A 26,668-nucleotide genomic window follows, 5' to 3' on the forward strand; every position below is an offset into this window, starting at 1 on the left:
GTCAGACAGGATTTGCAGGTTGGGGTGGGAACTGTCCACCAGCCACCATTCTTTCTCCTTCCTAACCAAAATGACCAGAGGCCACACACAGAGGTCTGGGACCTGAAGTGGGCCAGGTACAAAAGGGAGGACCCAAGACGGGCTGGGTTCTCTGCCTGGAGATAGGCTGAGAAGGTATAGAGGGAAGGATGCCCTGGGGGATGAGGTTCTCAGGAAGGCCCAGGGGTGAAGTAAGAGGATCCAGGACCCAGATCGTCCTGTTTCCTGTGCTTTCCAGCTAGGTCAATCTGTGCAAGTCATTTCACCCTTCTGAACTTCAGGGTCTTCGTCTGTAAGATGGGCGAATCAACAAGCCCAGCCTGGGAGGTGGTTAGTGAGGTCATTGGACAGGACTGGCGCTTGGGACCTGCAGGGGGCAGGACAGCTGCAGGGCCCGCGGGGGTTGAGAGCCGTGCCCACGGAGGGGGCGGGGGCAAGCTGGGTGGGGCAGGAGTCCCCGCCCCGCGCGGCTCTCAAGGGCCCCCACCTCCAGAACCCCGCGGCCCCAGCGCCTAGGCTCGCCTGCTCAGGTCCTGGCTCTGGGGCTGCTGCCAGGGCCGGCCGGGCTCCGCGCAGGCGGGCGGAGGCGGGCAGGAAGCGCCGCGCCGCATCCAGCGAGCCAGGGACTCTGGGAGCCAGCGGGAGACGCCGGCGTCCGCCCCGCCGGGCTGCGGCGACCGGGCGCGGGTAAAGGCCTAGTTGGCTCGAGCGCCCCTCCGACCCCGGCTGAGCGGCTGCCCTTGGCCAGGGCACAGGCGGGCGGGGAGCCGGGACCGGCAAGTGCCACTGGGAGTTCGCGGCCGGAAACAAGTAGGACGGAGTTGGGTCGCTGAATGGGGGCATGTGGCCTTTTTCCCCCCTCAGTCCCCGAAGCCACCTGAAACTAGGAGCAGGTTGTGACCCAGTCTGGTGGGGGACCTCTGGACTTACAGGAATACGGTCCCTGTTCTTTTCCTGCTGCGCCCCCTCCTTTTCTTACTGTCTACAGACTTGGATGATCATCAGAGAATTGCCTCCCCTCATCCCTCCTCGCGTCCCACGTTGCCTCAGTGGCCCTGGATCTAATGCTCACCCAGAACTTTCCCAGGTTTCCAGGACTCCCTTAATTCTTCCCCAGTTCCTGGAACTCCTGTTTGAGCCCAGTCAACACCCCAGCCAGCTCCTGTGCTGGTTGGCTCTGCTAAGAACCAGCCCCCAATGCAGCTCCTGAGTGTACCCTCCTCCTAAACCCTGATCTTAGGGAAGGAGACTAGGCTGCATGTAAGGGCTCAGGAAGGACTTCTCAGGAGTGAGAATCTTTGAGCAGAATCTTAAGATTGGGTGGAATTCTGCCTGGGCCATGGCACATGGCCATAATCTAATAACTTAATAACTTTGTTGAGGCAGAAGGATTCAAGGCAGGATGTTCCAGGCCAGCCTGGGCAATTTTATTTTGACCCTATCTCAAAATAAAAAATAAAAAGGACTGGAGAAGGTAATTTGGTGGTAGAGCTCCCCCTGGGAAAAACAACAAACAAACAAACAAACAAAAAACCTGAGGTGGGGGAGAAAATTGGATGGGATTCTGATAAAGGAGAAAAGCCATTCCAAGCTGAGAAAAATGTATGAACAAAGTTAGAAAAGTGAGAGCAAGAATCACGTGAACCTGGAGAAGGAGGTGCCTGCTGGGGGCAAGCTTAGAGGAATAGCTTGTGTGGGCCAGGCGTTTGTACTTTTAAATAACCTAGACTTTAGGGAGGTGATTAGTGCCCGGAATGAGGGGTTGGAATGGGTGAGACTGAAGGTAGAGAGGTCAAGAGGAGATGGGGGGTCCAGTAGATCCTGGGAGGTCCCTTTTAACTCTGGGATGATGCACTAGAGAACTGGAAGGCAAAGCAGTGGGCAGGAGTTGCTGGAACTGTTCCCACTGCCTGGAAGGGGCTTAGGAGTATTTAGGGGGGAAAAAAACAAAAGACCAGGTTTCCAGTGTAAACCCAGTGTTTGGGAAGATCTGTAGCCAAGCACTCAAAGGAGAGGGGAATGATGGTTCAGTTTTGCCTGGGTGAAGTTGAAGCAGCAGCAGCAGCATATCCTTTTGGATATGCCAAGTAGGAAGTTCATTCACTCACTCATTTATTATTTATGCCAGCCTCAAAGACAGCTTACATAAAAGTCACAGGGAAGATAAAATGATAAAACCATTAAAACTCAGCTAAAAGGACCTGATGGCTAGGGAACAATAGCAGAAGGGAGTTATCATTACTGGGAAATCTAGGCCCAGAAAAGCTACTGAAAATGAACATAGGACCCCTGGGTAAGCTTGCAGGTAGTCGAGGGGGTGGGGGAATGCAGATTATTGGGGGCTGGAACTCAGGACAAAGGTGTTTGTGAAGCCTCAGGGAAGAGACAAGAGGTGGTAGGAGATAAAATGGAATCACTCTGGTGGGATTTTTCAGGGGGAGAGCTGAAGCTGGGCTTCTATAGTGCTGACATCTGAGAAAAGGCTGAGTCTCTTCCTAGGAGGTGGTCCCTCCTTAACTGGCATGGGGCAGGGGTATGTAGGGAGTATGGGAGGACAGCGGTGGGGTGGCAATTCATTCACACTATTCTTTTTGCAGGGGAACTGGATAGAAGGTGGTGGTAAGTCTCCCAGGTTCTGAACTTCTCTCTCAGGATGAGGTGGAGATACCATTTGCCCAGGGCCTCTTGGTGCTCTGGTCTGGGAAGAACATCCCGGCCACCAGGTGAGCAGGAAGCTGGGGTTTGTGTTTCTGCCTCTCTCTTCCTCTTCGGGGTCTTGATGGTGCCTCTAAGAGAGCTGGAATCCAGACACCAAGTGATCTATTTCCAGCTCTGAGATTCTCTAGCTGTTGACCTTGGGCATGTCACCTTACTTCCCTGAACTTCCTTTTTCCCTATCCTAAAGTAAAGGAGCTGCACTAGATGATTTTCCAGGGCTTCTTATAGCTGCATAAATCCAGGAATATTTATCTGATTTCCTTTTGTGTTCAGGAGATATTTGCTGTGCTGGCCATGTGCCAGATCCTGGGTTAAGTTTTAGGTATATAATTGTGACAAAAACAGATGTAATTCCTGCTTTCATGGGGTGGGGGGGCAATGTATGTTAATCAGTCACATAATGAAATATAAGATCGCATAAAAATTTCTAAAAGGGGGCAGTGTGTCCTACTTTAAGAGCAAATAAGGGGGGATTTGGTATAGACATGGGGTCTGTGTATTGGTGGGGAAATGTGGATGGGATCTATAGATGCTGTTTCTTCTTTCTCTCTGTAGATGAGCGTATCCCCTTCCTGACCCACTGGAGTTGGTCCCTTAAACGGGAGCCTCCCCTTGACCCCCTTAGGTGAGGCCTGGGTGTCATGCCTTAGAATGCCTCTGGGCATGCCCTGGAGACTGGGAAGGGCTGGGACATGGTGCTAGCTTGATCTGCTGAGAGAGGGGGTTGGACTTCTGGGGGTAGGGAGGGTACAGAAGTTGGCTTAGGTCATCTAGGTAGAAGTCCTAGTGGAGGGGGTGTGGAGACCTGTGGGTAGTGGCTGGTTCTGGTGGTGGCCAGCCTGAATTCCAGGCAGGCCGTCAACAGTAGGGGCTGGAGGGCCAGGGCCATGCCCTCGGTCCCTTTGAGGGTTGTGAGAGTTAGACTAGGCTCTCAAATTGGATGTCCAGAGTCTCAGGAAACTGGAAGTCCAGCAGTGCCGACTGGTCTGGACTCAGAGCCTGTGCAGGGACTGAGCTCTGTATTCTGATCCCAGTCCATCCCCTCTTCTCACTCCTAGAGCCTTTACACGCCACCATGGAAGCTCAGCAGACAGTGCTCCCCCATCAGGGAGGCATGGACAGGTGTTCCGTAGCATCTCTGCAGCTGGTAAAGGATTGTCTGGGATCTTGCTGGGGAAAGGGGGACAAAGGAAGAGGGAATTAGAAGGAGAAGCAGGATGAGGAGCCACTGCCATCCAGTAGTGGTCTCTCTGTCTGTGTATCCCTTCCTGCAACACTCACACAGTGCACATGCACCATGTACAATGCACTTGGAGAGACACATTCTCCCTACCTCATCTGATTTTGGGTCCAGCAGCCAGTTAGGACCATGCACAGATAACCCTGCAGCCAGGCTCGCATTATGTGTCTGGAGGCTCCCCACTTTCGGCCATAGGTATTCCAAACTTTCCAGACAATCTGCATTTTCTGGTGCAGTCTGATACACCTAGCAGCATTCTGGTCCCAGCATCTCTGTGTTCTGTATCTTGACTCCCAGCTTGACCTACCACCATCCTGACTGGCCCTAAGCGCCACCATCTCCAGTCCCTTTCCCTGACCCATGTGCCTTGTCTTCCCATCCAGAAGCTATCCAGCGGCACCGCCGGAATCTGGCTGAATGGTTCATCCGGCTGCCCAGAGAGGAACGCCAGTTTGGTCCAACCTTTGCACTAGACACAGTCCATGTTGACCCTGTAATTCGTGAGAGTACCCCCGATGAGCTGCTTCGCCCATCTGCTGGGCTGGCCCAGGAGCATCAGCCACCTCCAGCTGGGCTCCCTGCACTGGCCCTGTCTCAGCTCTTTGACCCGGATGCCTGTGGACGCAAGGTGCAGACGGTAGTGCTATATGGGACAGTGGGTACAGGCAAGAGCACGTTGGTGCGCAAGATGGTCCTGGACTGGTGTTATGGGCGGCTACCAGCTTTTGAGCTACTCATCCCCTTCTCCTGTGAAGACCTGTCATCCCTGGGACCCACCCCCACCTCTTTGTGCCAACTTGTGGCCCAGCGCTATACTCCACTGAAGGAGGTTCTGCCCCTGATGACTACTGCTGGATCCCGCCTTCTGTTTGTGCTCCATGGCTTGGAGCGTCTCAACCTTGACTTCCGATTGGCAGGCACAGGGCTTTGTAGTGACCCTGAGGAACCAGGGGCACCAGCTGCCATCATGGTCAACCTGCTGCGCAAATACATGCTGCCTGAGGTGGGTGGTCCCTTACCACATCCTTCCATGGCTGTCCCTTAGCCTACCCCCTAAGGAGTTTTGTCTTGGGCCTGTATGTTTGTTGAGTAGGATAGGCACTGGGTTAGTTCAAGTCCTAGCCTCTCCACTTCCCTATTCTGTGACCCCAAGCAAGTCACTGATTTCCCTGAGCTTTTGTTTCCTTCTGTCCTTGAATTGCACTGATCTAATAAGATGCTGCATATAGTGCGCAGGACCATAGTAGATACTCAGTAATTGGTATAGTTATTTGTAGTCATTGTCCCCTTCATCCTTGAACACTCAGCCTTTCAGGGAGTTGAGGCCATCAAGGCGCTAAGTTCTTTCTGTCTGTCTTTCCTTTCTTTTTGTTACTGGGGATTGAACCCATGGACTCTTTACCACAGAGCTACATCCACAGTTCTTTTTTCCCTAAGTTGCTGAGGCTAGTCTTGAACTGTGATCCTCCTGCCTCAGTCTCCTGAGTCTCTAATTACAAGCATGAGCCTCTGCTCTGGACTCCTCAGGTCTTTCTTAACTCTCGATCATGCCTTTTCCAGGCCAGCATTCTGGTGACCACCCGTCCCTCTGCCATTGGCCGCATCCCCAGCAAGTATGTGGGCCGTTATGGAGAGATCTGTGGTTTCTCTGATACCAACCTGCAAAAGCTGTATTTCCAGCTCCGCCTCAACCAGCCGGATTGTGGACATGGTGCGGGTGTCTCAGCCACACCAGCTCAGCGGGACAACCTGGTGCAGATGCTCTCCCGAAACCTGGAAGGGCATCACCAGATTGCCGCTGCCTGCTTCCTGCCCTCCTATTGCTGGCTTGTCTGTGCCACCTTGCATTTCCTGCATGCCCCCACACCTGCTGGCCAGACCCTCACAAGCATCTATACCAGCTTCCTGCGCCTCAATTTCAGTGGGGAAACGCTGGACAGCACTGACCCCTCCAATTTGTCCCTGATGGCCTATGCTGCCCGAACTATGGGCAAGTTGGCCTACGAAGGGGTGTCCTCCCGCAAGACCTACTTCTCTGAAGAGGATGTCCGTGGCTGCCTGGAGGCTGGCATCAAGACAGAGGAGGAGTTTCAGCTTCTGCATGTCTTCCGTCGGGATGCCCTAAGGTTTTTTCTGGCCCCATGTGTGGAGCCAGGACACTTGGGCACCTTCGTGTTCACTGTGCCTGCCATGCAAGAATACCTGGCTGCTCTCTATATTGTACTGGGTTTGCACAAGACAACCCTGCAGCGGGTGAGCAAGGAAGTGGCTGAGGTCGTGGGCCGTGTGGGAGAGGATGTCAGCCTGGTACTGGGCATTGTGGCCAAGCTGCTGCCTCTGAGAATTCTGCCTCTGCTCTTCAACTTGCTCAAGGTAACAGCCCCTGAGCCCCAACCCTTTCTCCTTCCGTGTCTGTGATCCTGTGTGCCTTCCAGCTTCACCCCTTCTCCTCTCCTCTTGCACAGATGGCTCTGGTTCAGCTCTGGATAGTTTGTCTTATAGGGAGATTGGGGCCTAAGGAAAAAAGACAGACTGGGAAGGCTTGGGGGCTATGGTGGGGGTGGAATTTGAGGGCATAGGGACCTAATAACAATCCCACAGGATTCCTAATGACAGTTTCCCTTTTGCACTTCTCCTCCTAGTCTTTGTTGCTGGGAGGCAAGGGTCACTACAGTTCAGGGTCTGTCCTCTGCTTTGGAGACCCAGAAACTCGATTGTATCTCTTTCCCCAGAGGTGATTAGGCTCTGGAGCGATGACTCATCCTAACCAAATCACAGAGACAGGTTTATAAAGCAGATGCCGTTTTATTCATTTATTCTGGAAGGATGAATGGCATCTGTAATTGGTTTAGGATAGTCCATCTGGGTGTAGGTCCACTCCAGAAACCAAGCATCAGGCCTGGGGGCTGTGCTAGGAACAGGGCAGAGGCAGGAAGTTCCTGAGGGATGGAGGAGCTACTCTGCTGAGGTCTGCCGTGCGCTTCATCAGGGTTCTTGCTTTTGTTTTTCATGTCAACCTTGGAAATGAAATACTATTATGATCCCTTTTTGAAATGAGGAAACTGAGGCTCAGAGAGGAGGAGGAACTTGTCCCAGGTCACCCAGTAAGCAGAACAACTAGGATATGAGCTCAGGGTTTTGTGATTCTGAGTCTTCTACTCTTTCTGCTTAACTGTCCTGATGGTATTGGGAATATTTCTATCAGGCCATGGTCCTTTGCTGCGGAATCTGGGTCTTCTAGGACATGCTGGTAACTAGTCTTGAGAAGGCAGATCCCTAGTTAGAACATCAGTGTGTTTTCTATTATTATTATTATTATTATTATTATTATTATTTACTGAGGATTGAATCCCAGAGGTGTTTAACCACTAAGCCACATCCCAGCCCTTTTTATACTTTATTTTGAGACAGGGTCTTGCTAAGTTGCTTAGGGTCTCATTAAGTTGCTAAGGCTGACTTTGAATTTGTGATCCTCCTGTCTCAGCCTCCTGAGCCACTGGGATTGCAGGCATGTGACACCATGCCCAGCAAGTTTTCCATTTTATAGACAACAAAACATAAGGGTAAAAATAGGGATCCATGAACCCATTGACCTGGCTGGGAGTCCCAGGCTCTGCCATTTACTAGCTAGGTAACCTTGGTCATGTTATTTAACCTCTCTGTGCCTCAGATTCCTCGTCTGTTAAATGGGGATAATAATAGAATTTAAATCATTGACCTACCATGAGGATCAAATGAATGGGTACTCAGGGTCTGGCACATAATAAATGCTATTCAATTGTTTAACATAAAACACTCTTACAGCTTACCCCAGACCACAGCATTGCCTCATGGGAGGATATAGGCACTGCTGAGACCACCCACCCCTTTGAAGCTGTCCTTGCTTTATCTGGATTTCAGGGAGAGGCTGTGGCCTCTCAATGGAATCAAGAACTCCCCAATTATCTTGAAAACCTACTGTACACCCAAGCCTTCTCAGAGGGAATATTGCCCTAGTAGAGGACTGGTCTGTTTCTTTATGATCCTATTTCTTGTGTGTGTTTGTTTTTCTGTGCTGGGGATCTAACTCAGGTCTTGCACATGATAGGCAAACCCTCCCAGACATCTTCACAATCTCATTGACTCAGCGTCACAGGGTGACATTTTCTGATCTTGTCCCCAGATTAGTATTTGGAAAAGGGGTACTATCACTTTCATTGTAGGAACCACACATATAAAAAATGAAAAAACCCTGACATGAGGGGAAATGCTATCAAGCAGTCTCACAGTTCAGAGGAATAGACCCTCCCTTTTACCTTTCAGAACCCCTGCAAAGGGGTTAGGGGTATGGCTCAGTGGTTTGCCTAGCAGGTGCAAGGTCCTGGGTTCAATCCCCAGCACCCAAAATAAAACAAAAAACTCAGAACCATTGCGGGGATGGGAGGTGACATCTCAAACTTCCCAGACATTCATCTCCTCGCCAAATATTTGAGAACCTGCCATGTTCCAGGGACTGTGTTCGATTGTGAGAAAAGGCAATTAACAAAACTTCAGGTTTCTGCCTTTTCTGATCTTACAATTTGAACACAGAAAGTCAGCATAACTGTATAATGAGAAATTATGATAAAGGTCTAGAAAGAAAAGTTTCAGATGTTATGAAAGTGTGTGATGGGGGAACCTGGATTGGAGGGTCAGGAAAGCCTTACTGTGGAAGAACATTCGCTCTGATCCCTGTAGGGATTAGCTGAGAGAAGAGTTGGGAAACACCCCAGACGAGGCTGCATCATGGAGCCTCTGATGGAGGGGAACCCCTGGCACTGTCAAGAAGATGAGAAAAGCTGACAGGATGGGGCATAGTGAGTAGAAGCGGGAGACTTGTGATGGCACTGTGGTTGTCAGGACCTCAAAATAGTAGAGATACATCAGTTGTAGTCACTGTGATAATGAGGATGTTGAAGAAGGTAATGTATTTATAACACCTAGCTCAATCTCAAAATAAGGGCACAAGATAGTCGGCCTTCTGCATACATTGATTCCACATTCATGGACTCTGGCAACTACAGGTTGGAATTATTTGGAGCTAGGCATAATGTAATCCCAGTTATGGGAGGCTGAGGCAGGAGGATCACAAGCTCAAGGCCAGCCTGGGCAAATTAGTAAGGTCCTAAGCAAGTTAACAAGACCCTGTCTCAAAATAAAAAAGGACTGGGGATGTGGCTCAGTGGTTAAGCACCACTGGGTTCAATCCCTGGTACCAAAAAAAAAAAAAAAAAAAATTGCATCTTAGCCAGGCAGTGCTGCATGCCTGTAATCACAGCAACTCAGGAGGCTAAGACAGAAGGATTGGACGTTCAAGGCCAGCCCAGTCAACTTAGTGAGACCCTATCTCAAAGTAAAAAATAAAAAGAGTGGGGGTATAGTTCAGCGCCTTCAGTTCAATCCTCAGTAACACACATACACAATGATACACAATGCATCTATATTGAACACATATAAACTTTTTTCCAATACTATTTACATAGTATAGTTACACTGTAACAATGATTTACATAGTCTTTACATTGTACTAGGTATCATTAGTAATCTAGAGATGATTTAAAGTATGAAGGAGGATGTGTGTAGGCTATATACAAATACTGTGTCATTTTATATAAGGAACTGAACCTCCATGGGTCTTTGGTATACATGAGGGGTCCTGGAATCCATCACCTGTGGATACTGAGGGACAACTGTGTATGCTCATTCCTTTTCACCATTCGAAAATGTGTGGGTGCTTGAAAAAAATTAAACAGTTCCTAACGTCTGGAGTGTGTGAGACAAATGTTTGAGAGATGACCCTGGAAAAATCAGCCTAGGGCCACATTATGAAATGTTTCATGTTCCACACTAAATGCCTGGAGTTTGCCATACAGGCAGTGGGGAGCCATGGAGAGTACTCTAGCAGGGGGGTGGTGTGATCAGGCAAATTGTGCTGGGAGTTCAGGGAGATCAGGAGGCTAAAGCAGCCCAGGCATACCTTAAGCTGAGTCTTGAAGACTGAACAGACACATGGGAGACCACAGCAGCCACCCCTGCTTCTTTTCCAGGTGGTTCCACGAGTCTTTGGGCGCATGGTAGGTAAGAGCCGGGAGGCGGTGGCCCAGGCCATGGTGCTAGAGATGTTCCGAGAGGAGGACTACTACAATGATGACGTGCTGGACCAGATGGGTGCCAGTATCCTGGGTGTGGAGGGCCCCCGGCGCCACCCAGATGAGCCCCCGGAGGATGAAGTCTTTGAGCTCTTCCCCATGTTCATGGGGGGACTTCTCTCTGCCCACAACCGTGCCGTGTTGGCTCAGCTCGGCTGCCCCATCAAGAACCTGGATGCCTTGGAGAATGCCCAGGCCATCAAGAAGAAGCTGGGCAAACTGGGCCAGCAGGTGCTGCCCCCATCAGAGCTTCTTGACCACCTCTTCTTCCACTATGAGTTCCAGAACCAGCGCTTCTCTGCTGAGGTGCTCAGCTCCCTGCGCCAGCTCAACTTGGCAGGTGTACGCATGACACCTCTCAAGTGCACAGTGGTGGCAGCTGTACTGGGCAGTGGCAGACATGCCTTGGATGAGGTGAACTTGGCTTCCTGCCAGCTGGATCCTGCTGGGCTGCGCACAATCATGCCCGTCTTCCTACGTGCTCGGAAGCTGGGGTAAGGACTGATCCTCATGCATAGGCATGAAGAGAAGATTGGAGCTGAAGAGGGGAGGAGAAATTGCCAGGGAAACAGGTACTGAGGTTCTGAGGAAGGACCAGAGAGTCTGAAAGTGTGCTCTCTGTTGCTATAACAAAATACTTGAGGCTGGGTACTTTATAAAGAAAAGAGATTTACTTATAATTTTGGAGGCTAAAATCTAAGATCAGGCACCTGCTTTGGTTCAGCCTCTGATGAGGGCCCCTTTGACCCTTGCAATATGTCAAAGGAGCTGAAAAGGCAATAGCTGTATGCAAAGGAGACCAAGAATATGGAGTGGCTTTGCTTTACAACAACCCACTCACATAAGAACTGACTCTCTCTATGAGCCCAGCATTCATCCCCTCCAGGAGAAGCACCCCAATAACCTAATTACCTCACACCAGGCCTCATCTCTCAAAGGTTATACTCCCCCCAGCACCTCATATTGAGGACCAAGCCTCCAACTCATGAACCTTTGGGGGACAAACCACCCAGTCCACAGCAGGGTAGGATGGTGAAGTCTGATGTGGGAGGAGGTGATAGGAACAACAAAAGAAGGGAGGGCAGGTGTGGATGGCAAGAGGCAGGCTGGTGAGGAAGGGGCACAGTAGATAGAAACATTCCATCTGAACTCCCTCCTTGGCCTCTCACGTCCCCTCTGGCCACCTTCTGCTCCAGATTGCAGCTCAACAACCTGGGCCCTGAGGCCTGCAGGGACCTCCGAGACCTGCTACTGCATGACCAGTGCCAAATTACCACCCTGAGGTGAGTGTCCCGGAAGGGGGCTGGAAGGAGGTTCTGGCTAGTATGTGGCCAACTCAGGTCAAGGGCGAGCTCCCTGTTCTACAATTTACCTGGCACAGGCCCACCCATGCTGTAGTAAAGGGGGTGGGAGTTGAGGCCATTACCTGTCCCTCCATCCCCAGTCAGGTCCATTATAAGCCACAGGACAGGGGTAAGGATGCTGCGAGTAGTAGGTGCTAAGAAAGCCTCTCAGGTGGCTAATGTTAGCTTGGGGAACAGGGAGGCTGCTGTAATACCTAGGCTGGTTGCCTGGTAACAGAGCCACGGATTCCCTCCCAGAATTTTCCCTGCAGCCTGACAAAGCCTACTGTAATGCTGGGCAGTTTCTCTAGAAGGTCTCAAAATGTTGGGCAGTTTACTAGGAACCCAGATGTCTGGGTTTCCAGTTTCTGGATGGAGTAAGAGGAGGTGAATGAGGGAAGAGAAAGGAAGGAGGGACAGAAGGATGGGGGGACTAGAGGGGAAGGAAGAACAAGGGCTGGGAAGGGGATGGGAAAGGGCCGAATAAGGGAAATAGTGTGAAGAAGAGGGAGGGGATGGGGAAGAAGAGAGTCATGGAGAAAAGGAGATGGAAAGGACAGAAGAGAAGAAAGGAGGAGCCAGCCTTCCCCTACTCTCCCCTCTCTGCAGGGACTGCACCTGTGTTTATCTGTCTCCTTCTCCTGGGCCTACACTTCTCTGTCCAGTCTTGTCTCCACCCCAGGCTGTGCCCCTGCAAGACTCAAAGCCCTGAAGCCCAGCACAGGGCATTTGCAATGGGTCCTTATAACATGAGGTTGCTTGTGACCCTAGGTTGTCCAACAATCCACTGACTGCGGCGGGTGTCAGCCTGCTGATGGAGGGGCTGGCAGGAAATACTTCACTGACACACCTGTCCCTGCTGCACACGGGCCTTGGGGATGAGGGGCTGAAGCTGCTGGCTGCCCAACTGGACTGCAACCAGCAGCTGCAGGAGCTCAATGTGGCCTACAATGGTGCTGGTGACACAGCAGCCCTGGCCCTGGCCAAGGCTGCCCGGGAGCATCCTTCGTTGGAGCTACTTCAGTGAGTCCTGTCGGTGGTACCATGGGTCCCTAGCTCCTTGGTTTCCTCTGTCCACTGTGCTCTTCCTACCTCAGAGAGTATGCTGGGCCTGGCGTCTATCCTCTCTTCCTGGATTCTCACTGATTCTTATCGATCCAGTTCTGAGCTGGTTCACCTCCTCTGATTGACTTTTACCCTGCCCCAATTCCCTAGCACCATTTCTCTTAAGGGTCTGTTATCCTGGGTCCTACTGAATTCTCATGTCAGTCCCTGCCTCCCATTGGCCACCACCCTTCTTTGGTTTACTGCAGACTGTACCCCATCACATCTAGTGGTAGGAGAGGAGCTGTGGGGTTCCTGACTGTCTGTCTTCATGGGCCCTCCTTCCCAGATCCCTGATGAATGTCTACCCTTCCCTTTCCTGACAGCCTCTACTTCAATGAACTCAGCTCAGAGGGCCGCCAGGTCCTGCGGGACCTGGGAGGCACTGCTGAAGGCAGGGCCCGGGTTGTGGCATCGCTGACAGAGGGGACAGCAGTGTCGGAGTACTGGTCAGTGATCCTCAGTGAAGTCCAGCGGAATCTAAACAGCTGGGATCGGGCCCGGGTTCAGCGCCACCTTGAGCTTCTGCTGCGTGACCTTGAGGATAGCCGAGGCGCCACCCTTAATCCTTGGCGCAAGGCTCAGCTGCTGCGAGTGGAGGGTGAGGTCAGGGCCCTCCTGGAGCAGCTGGGAGGCCCTGGAAGCTGAGACATGGCAGTTGAAACCCAGCTATGGGACCACTGGCTCCAAAACTTCCTCTGTGACCTCCCAGCTTGCACTACTCCTAGAATGATCCCTTCTGCACTGGTGTCAAAGCAATGGGCACAGCTGTGTAGGATGGGGGCATGTCCAACTAAGTCTGGAATTCTAGGGTCAAATATGGTCAATCAATACTGTGGTCTTGAAGATGGAGTGTGCATCCTTTCTCTTTGGCTAGAAGGACTAAGGATGACCAGGCATTTGGGTGACCAGATTGCCCCGAGGACCACCACCAACTTTGGTTCCCCCTCTGCTCTGGGAGCCTTTGATTGTACCACCAAGGGTCATACTTCTTACATCTGCCATGCTGGTGGTGTTGCCATCCAGGAGGTATGCTGGAGGGCCTCTCTTCCTGCCTGTGCTCAGCTGTGGACACTAAGGATGCCCTCACGTTGGTGCTTTCCCTCACATTCATGCTCCCTATCACACTGGTACCCATGGCTGGGTGGTCCATAGGGCCAGGTGTACCCAACTTGTTGCTATTAAAAAGCCCCATGTCTCCCACCTACTGTGGCTTCCTCTTTCTTTCCTGATGCTCCCAAGAAAGGGCACTGTTCTTGGCCATTCTGGGTAAACTACTAACCATTTTGTACAGGCTGCCTAACAACCCACTGCTGGCAGCAGGCGTCTCCTTGTTGATGGAGGGGCTATCGGGAAATGCCTCACTGACAACCCTGTGCTTGCCGCGCTGGGTCCTTGGGCATGAGGGGCTGGAGCTGCTGGACTGCAACCAGTAGCTGCAGGAGCTGAACATGGCCTACCTGGAGCTGGTGACACGATTCTAGGTTCAGAGGCAGCAGTGGCTAGAGGAACCTACATATAAGATATTGTAAGGCCCCCAAAAAGGAAACCCCAACTCTGTCCCATGGATCGACGGCAACCCCAATCAACCGCAGGAGGCGTCACTTGATGCAAACCTCAAGAGGTGTTTATTCCAGCGCGCTGGGACCCAACTCGAGGAGTCGAGTCCCTAGCAGAAAATCTTGTAGGTTTATAAAGGCAGAGACCACACATCGGGAGGGGTCGCACATGAAAGGGAAAAGGGGAACAAAGCTGCCGGGAAATTTCAAAGGGGGTCTGGGTTTGCTGATAACATACAACATGTTTTACAACAGGGCATAGATTCTGGTCAATAGTTTCTGGTAATCCTACTGTTTGAGCACTATCTAGCTAACTGGCTCAATTTACTCTTTTACTCTCTGTTTGGGGCTGTTTCTTGGAACAGCTTTAGGGGCTTTGTTCCCATTACTGGGAGGGTGACCTTAGGGAGTTGAGACAATGGGAGGGAGTCCTTAGGGAGTTGAGATGACTGGGAGGGTGACCTTAGGGAGTTAAGATAAAACAGCTTAAAAAAATGTCCATTCTTTCATTTTCCCATTTTCTTTTCTGGTAAGTTCTAATCATGGAACTTCTGTCTCTATATACTCTTCTCCAAAGCTATTTCCTTGGCAGAGGGACTGGTATGATTGCCTGAGCATTATTATTATTATTATTATTATTATTACCTGTACAGCACTTATTCTCTCCCTGATGAAGGTGACTCCGTGAAGGAGATGTTCAGAGGGTTACACCACCCTTGGTTGTTACATTTGGCTGCAGTAAGATTTTGCTGTACAGTTATTAAATCCCAGGAGGAGGTGGGGTGCCAATAAGTGTTGCCAGTAGTTTCATACCCTCATGCAGAGCAATAATAATGGTCTATACCTCCGCATGTCCTTGCCATATTCCGTGACCTCCCATCCCGGGGGCAGACATAGAAAGGGGTCTGTTTTAGATTGTCACGGGAGCATGGGTAGTTACATCCTGGGTTGTACCCTTCAACTAGGCGGTATTCTGTTCCCCCGAAAGGCCTGGGTGATGTTGGCCAATGTCTATGGGCCTCCTCAGAAGTCAGGGTAGGGATGTCCCAATTATTTAACCCAGCTACTAAGGTGCAGATGTCTGGGGTTAGGGACGGCCACCAAGCCCAAAGGGGTTTCTCCCTGGTGGTGCTCCATATTATATCTCCAGTCTGGGAGAGGACTTGCCATGTTAGTTGTTGGGAAGCATGAGGGTTGGGACTACTTATCGGCGGGAGGTGCGTCAACAGGAGCAGGAACATGGTGGATGTGGAGCTTAAGGGGGTTGTCCAATTTTTCCACTTTCCAGTTGGGGTCTGGTGGTGGTGCAGGCTTGACATGCAAAGTGTGAATCCAGGCGGTGATGCCATCGACTTTTCAGGCAGGCAAGGGCCCAGGGGGCGGGCCACCAATTAGCAGCCCCTTGTTTGCGGTCCGTGATAAACAGTCCTTGATAAAGGCAGGTAAATTTGGTAATCAATGGCCTCTGGAGATCCTTGACATTCCATTCTTCCAGGGGCAGTCTTCAACTTGCAGAGGCAGATGACTTTATGGCCTCCACTTCCTCGATTTGACCTGATCCCCTATTTCTACACTAACTACCTGTTCCCAATTCTGGCTTCATTCCCCCCTTTAGCTTTAGGAACCCATAACTGCTTGTTAAGGAAATGAAAAGGGGCGTCGGTCGTTCTGGCTGCTTCGAAGCTGAATGGGGGCAGCGAGGGGCAAGCAGTTTGGAGTTCCATCTTTTTAAAAATCGGGTCAATTGAGGGGTCCCAGGAAGAAGCCTGGTTTGTGAAGAGCAGGTTGTAAAATCATCTGGGGGTGGGTGCTTCTATGACAGAAGAACAAAAAGACATGAGTACTGAAATGAGATTAGTACAAAGTAAATGTTGCAGCATCTGAAACATGCCACTGAGTATCATGAAAATGACAGAAGTTAATCTCTCACCAGGAGGTGGAAGAACTGAGAAATTGTTCCCATAACTAGGCCTAGCAAAGGCTGGAGAGGACAAGGCCTTTATTTGGGGACTTTAACATTGTCCAGGTTATCAGGAATGTAAACACAACATTTAACTCTCTTTTTTTTTTTTTTTTTTTGCAGTGCAACCAAGTGAAATTTATTCTTCACATGCAAGGGAAATTTTACTTTTGAAAATAAATTATTATCATCCACCATATTAACAAGTTACAGAAAAAAACTCATATAATCAAATCATTTGACTCAGAAAAGGTATTTGACAAAATTCAAAAACTTTCCATTGTAAAAACTCTCAGTACACTTGGAATAGAGAGAAACTTCCTTTGTCTCATAAAGAGCATTTACAAAACAAATGAGCAAACAAAAACAGTATCACACATAATCATGAAAGGCTAAATGTTTTCCCTTTAAGGTAGGAGCAAGGTAAAGAAATCTGCTTTCACCACAAGTTTTCATCATATTGAAATTCTAGTCATTGCAGTGACACAAGAAAAAAGTTTTCTTATCAGTGTATCGTAATTATACATAATAATGGTATTTATTACATCTTATTTATACATGTACAAACCATAATTTGATCAAACTCATTCTCCAGCACCTTCCCTTTCTCTCCCCTTTTTCCTCCCAGATCTATTTGCTCTAGTATACTGTTCTCTCTTCTATTATTATTATTGTTATTTTAATTTGTATATAAGTCTATCTATTTACAGTTATAGATTTATCTATAGATATAAATCTATAGATTATCTATCTACATAATTATATATAGGATCCATTATGGTAAATTTGTACATGGATGTAACATAGTTTGGTAGATTTCATTCCAAACTACTTCCCCATGCCCTCTTCTTCCCACTCTCTTGATCTCCTTCCTTTGACTCTATTGGTCTCCTGATGATTTTTGTGAGGGTCTCCCCTAGCAAGCTTCATATAATATAGTAGAGCATACAGTCCATCCTCCTTTTCTCAATTCTCTTGTGTGGTAAGCTGTATAATTTCCACTCCAACCCCAAGACAGCCACATCCTACACATCCAGGAATCTTTAACTCTCATCAGAGTAAAATTAATGGCTTTCCAGGGGATTGACAGTCTTGTCCTTCCCTTCATGTCCTTCTTATGTCAGCATAATAAATTGGAAAACTCCTCACAACAGTGGTTGAGCTGCAATTTCATTAGTTTATGCAAATTGTTTAATCCAGGTATGAATCCACAAGACTCTGTGATCTAGTGACCTCCTGATGGAATCTGGTCTCCCCATTTCACAGGCAGGGAATGATGGTTGTGACATCTGTGCCCTTAATTTATGGACACCCATTATAAGTTTTTCAGAGTCACTTACTATTACCCCATGGACATTTCTCATCTGCCACCATGATCAGTAGATATTCAGGACCTTTCCCAACTCATTCTCCTTCCAAGCTCTTCACATTTAACTCTTAATGTCATAGATGTTCCCAGAAAATATAGTTAAGCTACTTAATGTCATCTGATTTTGTAAAATATCCCTTTATTGGTATAACCTGTGTTTAGTAGAGATCTCTATACTTCTGTTACTTAGGAATAGATAATCATACTAGCAAACATAGATTAAGTCTACCTGTGTAGCTTAGGAAGGTCTGCAGGCCTTAAACTGACTAAAAACTTCTGACTCTGGCAGTTTCTCTTGATAGTTATCAGGCACATTTGCTGAAGAATCTTTCTTTCATTTGTAGCTTCCAGTCTTTATTCTAGTGGGCTAATACAAGTGTATATCTTAAGTTACATTTAACTATTATTTCCTTTAAATGCCCAAGAATGGCTATATTTTGGTTTTAACTGTTTTGCTGGGTATCTAAAATCAAGCTGGTCAAATTGACCTGGTTCCTGTCTTGTTAAAGAGTCAGCTGAGTTCCCACAGGAGTCACTCGTACAGAACTTAAGAGCGGCTTCCTAGTTCCACCAGTGACTTTGGTTAGGCAGGGTCTCTTGATGGGGTGACTTCCTTTAGAAGCATCAAGGGATGTTTCCCTTTTTCCATGACCCTCCTCTGCAGGAGATGCACTGGGTGATTTTTCATCCTCTAGTCTCAACAATCTCCTTGATCAGGAGGTTGTGTGACCCAGAGTTGCAACGCTCCTTAGAGAAGTTCTCTTTTCCCTGGGTTCAGGCTGACGTTGAGGGCAAGACCCAAATATGGACTTTTCTTGACCTCTGTATTTAACTCCAAGTTTGATCTTAATTATCCAGCAAGCCAGTCTCACCAGTCATAAAGTAAGAGTACTGGGCTTTAACTTTCATGTCCATAACTTTACAGTTATTTACCCTTTTATCTAACTGGAGTCTGCATTAGTACTGGAAGTTACCACTATCTATTCTATAGGTGATGGCTTATTATCACAAGTTACCTAGGTTGTGTGTTCTTGAAGCAGCTACTTCTGCAAAACATTAACAGGTAACAATTTTGCAAAATGAAATTAGCAAGAGTAAAAATATATTCAGCTTGTATAATAGCTATCTTGAATTTTGATTGAGAACTACATTCTATCCCCTATTTGAGATCACAGTACTTTTACAACAAGAACCAATCTTTTGACTATAACTTTAAATAAGCTGAAGTCTGACTTATTTTGGAGTCACTCTAACATGCAGTAAGGTGGGAGGCAGAGCCTTATCTCAGGTAAGGCAGGGCTCTTTACAGATCTTAAGTGTTCTAATTCTGATTTTGATCTTTGCTTCTTCCTTAAATATCATTAAGTAGTTTACATATACTGATTCCCGAGTCTATATAAACTTTATAATTAACACAATTTAACATAGTATCTAAAACATGAATCAAAGAAAAGCTGAGAGAGCTTTTAACTTTCTTTTTGTGTGATAAAGTGGCAAAATGTTTTCATGTTTCTCTCATGTTTCACAATATTAACCTTTAAACAAATCAGACTCTAATGTTTAGAAATACATTTACATTTGAAATTCTTTATCTCAGTGTAAAAAGTAACAAATTTTACACATACCCTATTGATAGCAGGTCCTATAATAGAACATTAAATGATAGAAATAAATCCCCAATTAAAATTTACTCTTTATAAGTTTAAGATTACCATTACCGACAAGTTTAATCCGGAGAATAGCAGAGCTTAATAAATTCCTTGCTTTAAAAACTTGTGGTCCTGAAAAATATGAACACATTTAATATACAACTAGTGACCATTTCACAATTACCTTGACACTTTTATCTTACCAAATTTAGTTTTTAAAGAAAAATGTAGACTCTGTAACATAGTACAATACTTTAATAGTTGTTTAACCATAATTGTATAAACCCCAATTTTAAGACTAATTGTTCTAAAGAATAAAACTTAATAGACACAAAGTTAAGAGTAAATTAGTGTTTCAAATCCTTGTCATTTTACCATGTCATTCTACCATATAGATTAAACTTTGGTTTATATCAGAACATTAGTATTTCACCTTAGAAAAAACCTTAAATAGTTTTAGCTGTCTCACATACATATAACCAACTTTGTTACACACAAACTTGTTGAAACTTGCCCTTTACTTACACAGACTTTCTTAGCACTTACTTAGACCCTCATGTATTTCATCACACAAGCACTTTCTTACCCAGAAACATTTCCTTTTTCCTTTTACTAAATATATTTCCATACCCAGAACCTTTTATTTTCTCTTTCCTATTTGTTGACCCCTTTTTGTTCACATTCTGAAACAACTCTTATGAAATTTCTGAATTTAGATAAATTACTCTATTTTAATAAGATTAAATATTCTGTTGTTTATAGTACTCTAATTGATACACAGTTGAAACTTTTGGGACCCTTTGTATATAGAATTGCACTTGTTAGGACATAACTCTTAGTAACCTTGTTTTTAGTTTAGTGATGACACAAAGCAAGTTTAAACCCTTTTATTTACCAACCTATGAAAACACCAATAATGTTTAAGTATGATACCCCATGGAATTTAAGTAGTTAAAAGTACTCAATGTTATTTAACAATTAGCATTTTAACTTTGTAAATTAATCAGATGTCTCTACAAACACATTTGAGTAATCCCATACATGTTAACTCTAATTCACTTATTCTGTAAAAACCAAGATATCAGACAAGTGTCCTGTACAGTATTTGCTGTCTCTTTCCTGTTGAAAAAAAGTCCTAGAAACAATTGATATTAGACACTTTATTAACATCAGTATTTTATTAGCTTGACCACCTAAAGACTTGTGAGTTATTTTCAAAGACATTTTGCTTTTATTAGTTTACCCAATTTGAACCTTTTTAAATCACGTGAATTAAAAGTATCTGGATCCATTTTTGGATCTTAATTTTAGGAGCGCTCAGTTTTGATACAGACAAAACATGACATCAGACAGCACAACATACAAATAACATAAAATCAAGGCCTTGTAACTTTATAGGTGAATCTCTATTGCAATGTAACAGATGTTCAAAAACTCTAGTTGAATAAAAATAGAACTGATCAAAAAATCATGAGCTCAAAAAAACATATAATTAAAAAAAACAAGAGTCCTGAAAAAATGATACGGCCGTTAATTACTTTAGTAAAGCACCATAGCATTTACTTTGCTGGAGTTTTAAAGACTCTTTTTACCTTTTCTTTCCCTGGGTTTGAGACCGGTCTCCTACTGAGCCTTTAGGCTTCCTTTATTTATATTTCAATGTAAGCCTTGACTGAGATTTGGAAGGATCTAACAGGTTTTAACAGAAACTTTGTGTCTAAGGCATTTTAGCCATCTCATCAGGACAGGTTGGATGTTAAAGAAAATTATGAGACCTTACTTTTCATTACTTTTAAGACTGAAGCTACTTTACTAAGTTACCCTTCAGGGCTGTCGGGAGGGGAAGTCCAGAGAAGGAACCTTTGGGGTCCACCTGAGAGTAGCCCGGGCCGAGAACCCCGCAGTTGTTCCAACCCTTCCTCCACCTTGTCCGCCACAAACACACAACAGACCCAGATACAGACAGGTGCCAATCTCTGATCCACCAATTGAACCCAATCAGCGCCCTTACCGACGGAGACTACCAGGGACCCCTGGCTCTCCTCCACCCTTAGGGTGTCCCCCAGGGCTGCAACCTGTACCCCCCAGGCACGTCTACCGACCACTGTTCGGCCACTCTCACGAGTCACCAAACGGCTGCCACCGAAACCGAAAGCGCGCTCACAGAACCAGACCAACTAACAAAACACAAGACAAAGACAGACAACTTCGGGGTACCCCTTCTTACCTCCAAGGTCGACTCCGCGGATGAGGGGGGGCCGTCTTATCCCGGACGAGCCCCCAAATGTAAGGCTCCCATGGATCCCATGGATCTCATGGATCGATGGCAACCCCAATCAACCGCAGGAGGCGTCACTTGATGCAAACCTCAAGAGGTGTTTATTCCAGTGCGCTGGGACCCAACTCGAGGAGTCGAGTCCCTAGCAGAAAATCTTGTAGGTTTATAAAGGCAGAGACCACACATCGGGAGGGGTCGCACATGAAAGGGAAAAGGGGAACAAAGCTGCCGGGAAATTTCAAAGGGGGTCTGGGTTTGCTGATAACATACAACATGTTTTACAATGTTTTACAACAGGGTGTAGATTCTGGTCAATAGTTTCTGGTAATCCTACTGTTCGAGCACTATCTAGCTAACTGGCTCAATTTACTCTTTTGCTCTCCGTTTGGGGCTGTTTCTTGGAACAGCCTTAGGGGCTTTGTTCCCATTACTGGGAGGGTGACCTTAGGGAGTTGAGACAATGGGAGGGAGACCTTAGGGAGTTGAGATAACTGGGAGGGTGACCTTAGGGAGTTAAGATAACTGGGAGGGTGACCTTAGGGAGTTAAGATAAAACACACAGCTTAAAAAAATGTCCATTCTTTCAATATCAGGATGGATGTCGGCCATGCTAGGCCACAGAACTGCTGTCACCCCTTTCACACTTACCCCTCTCCCAGGCATGGGATTACAGTGGCCAGCAATCTGTCTTTCTCTGTGCAGAGAGGCAACTGGGTCAGCTGTAGGATCTCTGGAGAAAGTTGAAGCCCAGAGACTCAAGAGGCTGAGTCAGAAGGATCGGAAGTTCTAGGCCAGCCTCAGCAACTTAGGCAAGACACTGTCTCAAAAAAAACTAAAAGGACTGGGGATGTAGCACCACTGGGTTCAATCCCCAGTACCAAAAGAAAGAAAAAACAAGAAAAGAAAAGAAAAGAAAGTTAAAGACAGGAATGGGGACAAAAGAAATACAAACACTTCACAGAGGATAAGAGTCTCATCTCCGTTAACCATTACCCCATTGCTTCCATAACAGCGTCTTCAAGGAGGCGGGACTTGGGAGGGGGCAGGTGGGAGGGTCAACTGGTTATAATGGACCTTGTCCCTACTCTTGAACACTGGTTGCTGATCCAACTATGGAGGCAGCTGCAGGTAGGAGCCTGGGAGATATACTTAGAGGGGACTCTGGGGCAAGTCAGAGGGCTGATTTGGAGGCTCTGGGACTGGGGCATACTTGAAGTTGGGGCTTGGAGCCCTGAGGCAAACAGACGGAAGTTAGGGAGAAAAAGGTGAGTTGATAATGTTTGTCTTCCTGGTCCACACCCTGTACTGATATGCTCAGATTTGTGTATCACAGACTTGGGGGCAGTGAAAAGGAGAGGGACACACACCCTGTATATGACTTTAGTATGAAAGGAAGACTTTGGGAGCAGAGTGGAGGGCACAAGTCCTGAGTTTTGGGGTTCCCCTAAGTCCTTTCAGTTTATGAGGGTGGAAAAGGCATCTGGGGGCAGGAATGTGCCACTCCTCTTACCCACTTCTTTGTCCAGTAGATCTTCAGGACACGGCCTCACTAACTCTGTAAGTGGCATGAGGGACGGGCAAGGGGAGGGATGAATTGAAGGTGGGGAAGCTCCTCAGCTGCCATTAGTTCCTGAAATAGAGCCTGGAACCCAAGTCTAGCTGCCAACTTCCCCTACCCACTTCCCCTGCCTCCTTGCAGGAAGTTCAAATTTAACCCAAAGCTGGGCATTGACAATCCTGTCCTCTCCCTGGCCGAAGACCATGACTGCTCTGGTAACCCCCTCACCCCTGGGCAACCATTGCCTTTCCCTGGAGATACCGCAGCTCCATCTCCTTGGTAACCACTCTGCCTCCCTCTAATATCAGTAACTATGTGGAGAGGAGGGGGTCAGTGCTTCCTCTGTCCCAGCCACTCTGCCCACTGGGTGTTCAACCACAGTATTCCACCTCTCACTGGGTGAGGCAGGGGCTGCCAGGCAACTGATCTGCACTTGGGCTGTGCTCCCCTTCCCTTCCCTCTTTTCTGCTGCCCACCTCCCTTTCCAGATCCCTGGAACCTGGAGCGGCCTCGCTTCTGTCTGCTGAGCAAAGAGGAGGGCAGGAGTTTTGGTTTCCATTTGCAGCAACAGCTGGACAGGCCTGGGCATGTGGTATGCAGGGTGGAGCCAGGCTCCTCAGCCCAGCGCCAGGGTCTCCGGGAAGGAGACCTGATCTTGGCAGTGAACAATGATGTCGTGGAACATGAGGACTATGTGGTGGTGAGGCTGGGCTGGGACTCCCAGTGGTACAGGAGAGCATTCCACAGCATCTCAGGGAGGAAAGTCAGTCAGTCACCTCCTGCGACACTATGGCAACAGGGCCATAAATCTCCCCACACCCCAGGATTTAGGGGTGCCCAGGTAGGAAGGGTTGGGTGGAGGCATCTAGAGAGCTAGTTCTCCAGTGAATAATGCAGATTCCTGGGAGGCCCTCGGTGCTGGCAAGAGGAGCTGTCCCGTTTACCCTGACTTGCCCTCTGTTCAGGTGGTGCGCCACATCCGGGCCAGTGGTCCCCGGGTGCTTCTGACAGTCATGGCGAGGCATGTTCATGAAGTGGCCCGAGTTCAGCAAAGGAACGATGGCCACCTCTGTCCTGTCTTAGGCTCAGGGGTCCGGCCCCGGCTGTGCCACATAGTAAAAGATGAAGGTGGCTTTGGCTTCAGTGTCACCCATGGTGAGCTTAGAGGCTAGGAGTGGGTGATCAGGTGGGGAATATCAGTTCTTTTCCTGGGCAGGTAGCAGTCTGGAACTTGCTGTGTTTTTGTTTTTGTTTTTTTCTTCCAGGAGCTCAAGGTCCTTTCTGGCTGATGCTAAGTGCAGGAGGAGCAGCTGAACGGGCAGGAGTGCCCCCTGGGGCTCGGCTGCTTGAAGTGAATGGGGTCAGTGTGGAGAAGTTCACTCACAACCAACTCAGCAGGAAGGTACGGCTGCCCACTTCACTTCCCTCATCCCCCAGTCACTGGCTGGGGCCATCACAGGAAGCAGACTTCTCCCAATGGACCAAACCTCCCAATCTGATGGTCTGCATTTGTTACCATCCCTCCCTAGGCCCTCCCTTTAGTGCCTCATTCCTGTGCCTTGGGAGGAGGGACTGTGAGAAGGTACCCACCTTATTCCTCCCTACCCAGTTGGGTAATGCAGACACCCTGCTGGGTCCCCACAGCTTTGGCAGAGTGGAGAGCAGGTGACCCTGCTGGTGGCGGGGCCAGAAGTGGAGGAACAGTGTCGCCAGCTGGGAATGCCCCTAGCTGCACCCTTGGCAGAGGGCTGGGCACTGCCTGCCAAGCCCCGCTGTCTGCACCTAGAGAAAGGGCCCCAAGGCTTCGGGTTCCTGCTGCGGGAGGAGAAGGACCTCGAGGGTCGCCTTGGTGAGCAGGAGCCTGGGGGTGGGTGGGGAAGGTGCACCTTAGAGTAGGCACACAAGTGCATTTGCACACCTCTCAGTGCACATGTGAGGGGTTCCAGTTCTGGGTCTCTTCCTCCTGTGCACCCGTGGGGTTAGTCCCTTGGTTTGTACATGGTGACTTGGGATAGCACTGGGGGTGAGTTGGGGAGAAACAGTGAGAATGTCTATGTTCCAGGACAGTTCCTGTGGGAGGTGGACCCTGGACTACCAGCTGAGAAGGCCGGGATGCAGGCTGGGGACCGCTTGGTGGCCGTGGCTGGGGAGAGTGTGGAGGGGCTGGGCCATGAGGAGACAGTGTCCAGGATCCGGGCGCAGGGCTCTTGTGTTTCCCTCATTGTCGTCGACCGTGAAGCTGACCGCTTCTTCAGCATGGTGCGGGGTGAGGGATGGGGCTAGGGAGGGACAGGAATGGAACAGGGCTCAGGTGCAACAGGTGTGCTCTGTCGGTTGGTCTAGGTTCGCCTGTCCCCACTCCTCTTCTTGGAGGGCACAGAGGCTGCTGCCTCCCCCCAAGACACCAACTTGGCTTTTCTGGTTGAGACCAAGGACCTACCAGTTGAAGACACAGCCGTATCTCCTGGCCCTGTTGACTCCTGCAAGTGCTTGCTATACCCCGGGCCTGGTGGTGGCTATGGCTTCCGACTCAGCTATGTGGCCAGTGGGCCTTGTCTCTTCATCTCTCAGGTGACTGATGTCCCACGGACCTTGGATCCTTTTATTATTTATCTCCTGAATAGCCTTCCTCTATTTCCCTCCCAGAGCCTTAGAACACACAGCAAACTTATCCATGGTGTTCCATGTTCCGTCTGCCCCTTACTCCAACAGGTGACCCCAGGGGGTTCGGCTGCCCGGGCAGGACTGAAAATGGGAGATGTGGTTCTGGAGGTGAACGGGTATCCTGTGGGTGGAGATGGCCTACAAAGGCTTCAGCAGCTGGCTGAGGCCGAGCCACCCCTCTGCCTGAAGCTGGCAGCCAGGTCTCAGCAGAGCTTGGAAGCCTGGATTCCTCCAGGGATTGGAAAGGTGAGGAAAAAGAGACATATGGAGGTGTGAACAGCCAGAGGAGGGCATAGAGGAGCCAGAGAGAAGTGTGAATTGGGAGGACTGCTGGGTGACAGTGTGGGGTTTGCAGATGGGGACTTCGGGTCATGGGAAGTGAGGAAGAAGGGCCCATGAAAAAAGTTCCATAGCTGGGCTTTCCAGGGCAGATTGTGGGGAGGGTTAAGGAACTCTTCTGGTCTTAGAATGACCTTCTCCCTCCTCTATCTGTGTAGGACTGGACTCTGGCCTCAGATCTGCTATAGGACACCTCTGCTTGCCACAGTTCTGCCACGTGGTTCTCCTAACTTCACTCTGCAGCCTGTGGTGATGGGAGCAGAGATGTTTTCTCTAATCCAGAACTGGGAGTTGGGGAACTAGGACACCGTCAATCATAAGAATGGCCAGGGACTCCTCCCTTCCTGTGGCCTACCTCCCAGAAAAGGACATGGTCAGAGACCTCGGGAAGGCCCATGAAGGAGCCTGGGACAGCAAAGGATGCCATGTGGAAGCTTTGGAGAGATGCGTCCCAAGGATGAAGTTCTGCCTGAAAAGGGGATGCTGTGGGGCTAGACATGGGGATGGATTGAAGCCATCTGGAACTTGCCCTCGGTCTGACTCTAGTGTAATACAGTACAAGAATTTGGAGACCAGCTATCCCCTGGGTGGATGCCTTAGGACTGTGGGGACTGGTATCTGGTTACTAATGTATTTTATTATAGAAATGTACTTTCTATGTATCTGGCTACCTGTGTTTGT

The 26,668-nt window shown here is 48.5% G+C and overlaps 2 protein-coding genes across 6 annotated transcripts; both read left to right on the plus strand.

Annotated features, from left to right (window-relative positions):
- Positions 1 to 527: 527 nt before the first annotated feature.
- On the plus strand, positions 528 to 14,134 carry NLRX1 (NLR family member X1). Of its 2 annotated transcripts, none has more exons than XM_079103129.1 (10): positions 528 to 726; positions 2,637 to 2,762; positions 3,313 to 3,382; positions 3,816 to 3,904; positions 4,381 to 5,000; positions 5,558 to 6,370; positions 10,063 to 10,658; positions 11,361 to 11,447; positions 12,279 to 12,530; positions 12,938 to 14,134. In XM_079103129.1, exons 2-10 carry the CDS (start codon positions 2,693 to 2,695, stop codon positions 13,257 to 13,259), a joined length of 2,919 nt encoding a protein of 972 aa, XP_078959255.1. In that variant the 5' UTR covers positions 528 to 726; positions 2,637 to 2,692; the 3' UTR covers positions 13,260 to 14,134. The 2 variants fall into 2 exon arrangements, with proteins under 2 accessions (XP_078959255.1, XP_078959254.1); XM_079103128.1 differs by having other exon boundaries at positions 529 to 849.
- An 8,382-nt stretch (positions 14,135 to 22,516) lies between these two features.
- On the plus strand, positions 22,517 to 26,649 carry NHERF4 (NHERF family PDZ scaffold protein 4). Of its 4 annotated transcripts, none has more exons than XM_079104311.1 (11): positions 22,517 to 22,554; positions 22,953 to 22,983; positions 23,126 to 23,199; positions 23,473 to 23,825; positions 23,950 to 24,139; positions 24,250 to 24,386; positions 24,629 to 24,833; positions 25,047 to 25,243; positions 25,328 to 25,555; positions 25,697 to 25,894; positions 26,146 to 26,649. In XM_079104311.1, the coding sequence occupies exons 1-11, from the start codon at positions 22,539 to 22,541 to the stop codon at positions 26,173 to 26,175; spliced, it is 1,659 nt and encodes a 552-aa protein (XP_078960437.1). In that variant the 5' UTR covers positions 22,517 to 22,538; the 3' UTR covers positions 26,176 to 26,649. The 4 variants fall into 4 exon arrangements, with proteins under 4 accessions (XP_078960437.1, XP_078960438.1, XP_078960436.1 ...); XM_079104312.1 differs by having other exon boundaries at positions 22,536 to 22,554; positions 22,956 to 22,983; XM_079104310.1 differs by lacking the exon at positions 22,517 to 22,554 and having other exon boundaries at positions 22,697 to 22,983.
- Positions 26,650 to 26,668: the final 19 nt, after the last annotated feature.

This window comes from Sciurus vulgaris, assembly GCF_902686455.1.
Source record: "Sciurus vulgaris genome assembly, chromosome: 11".
In the NCBI taxonomy this organism is placed as follows: Eukaryota; Metazoa; Chordata; class Mammalia; order Rodentia; family Sciuridae; genus Sciurus; species Sciurus vulgaris.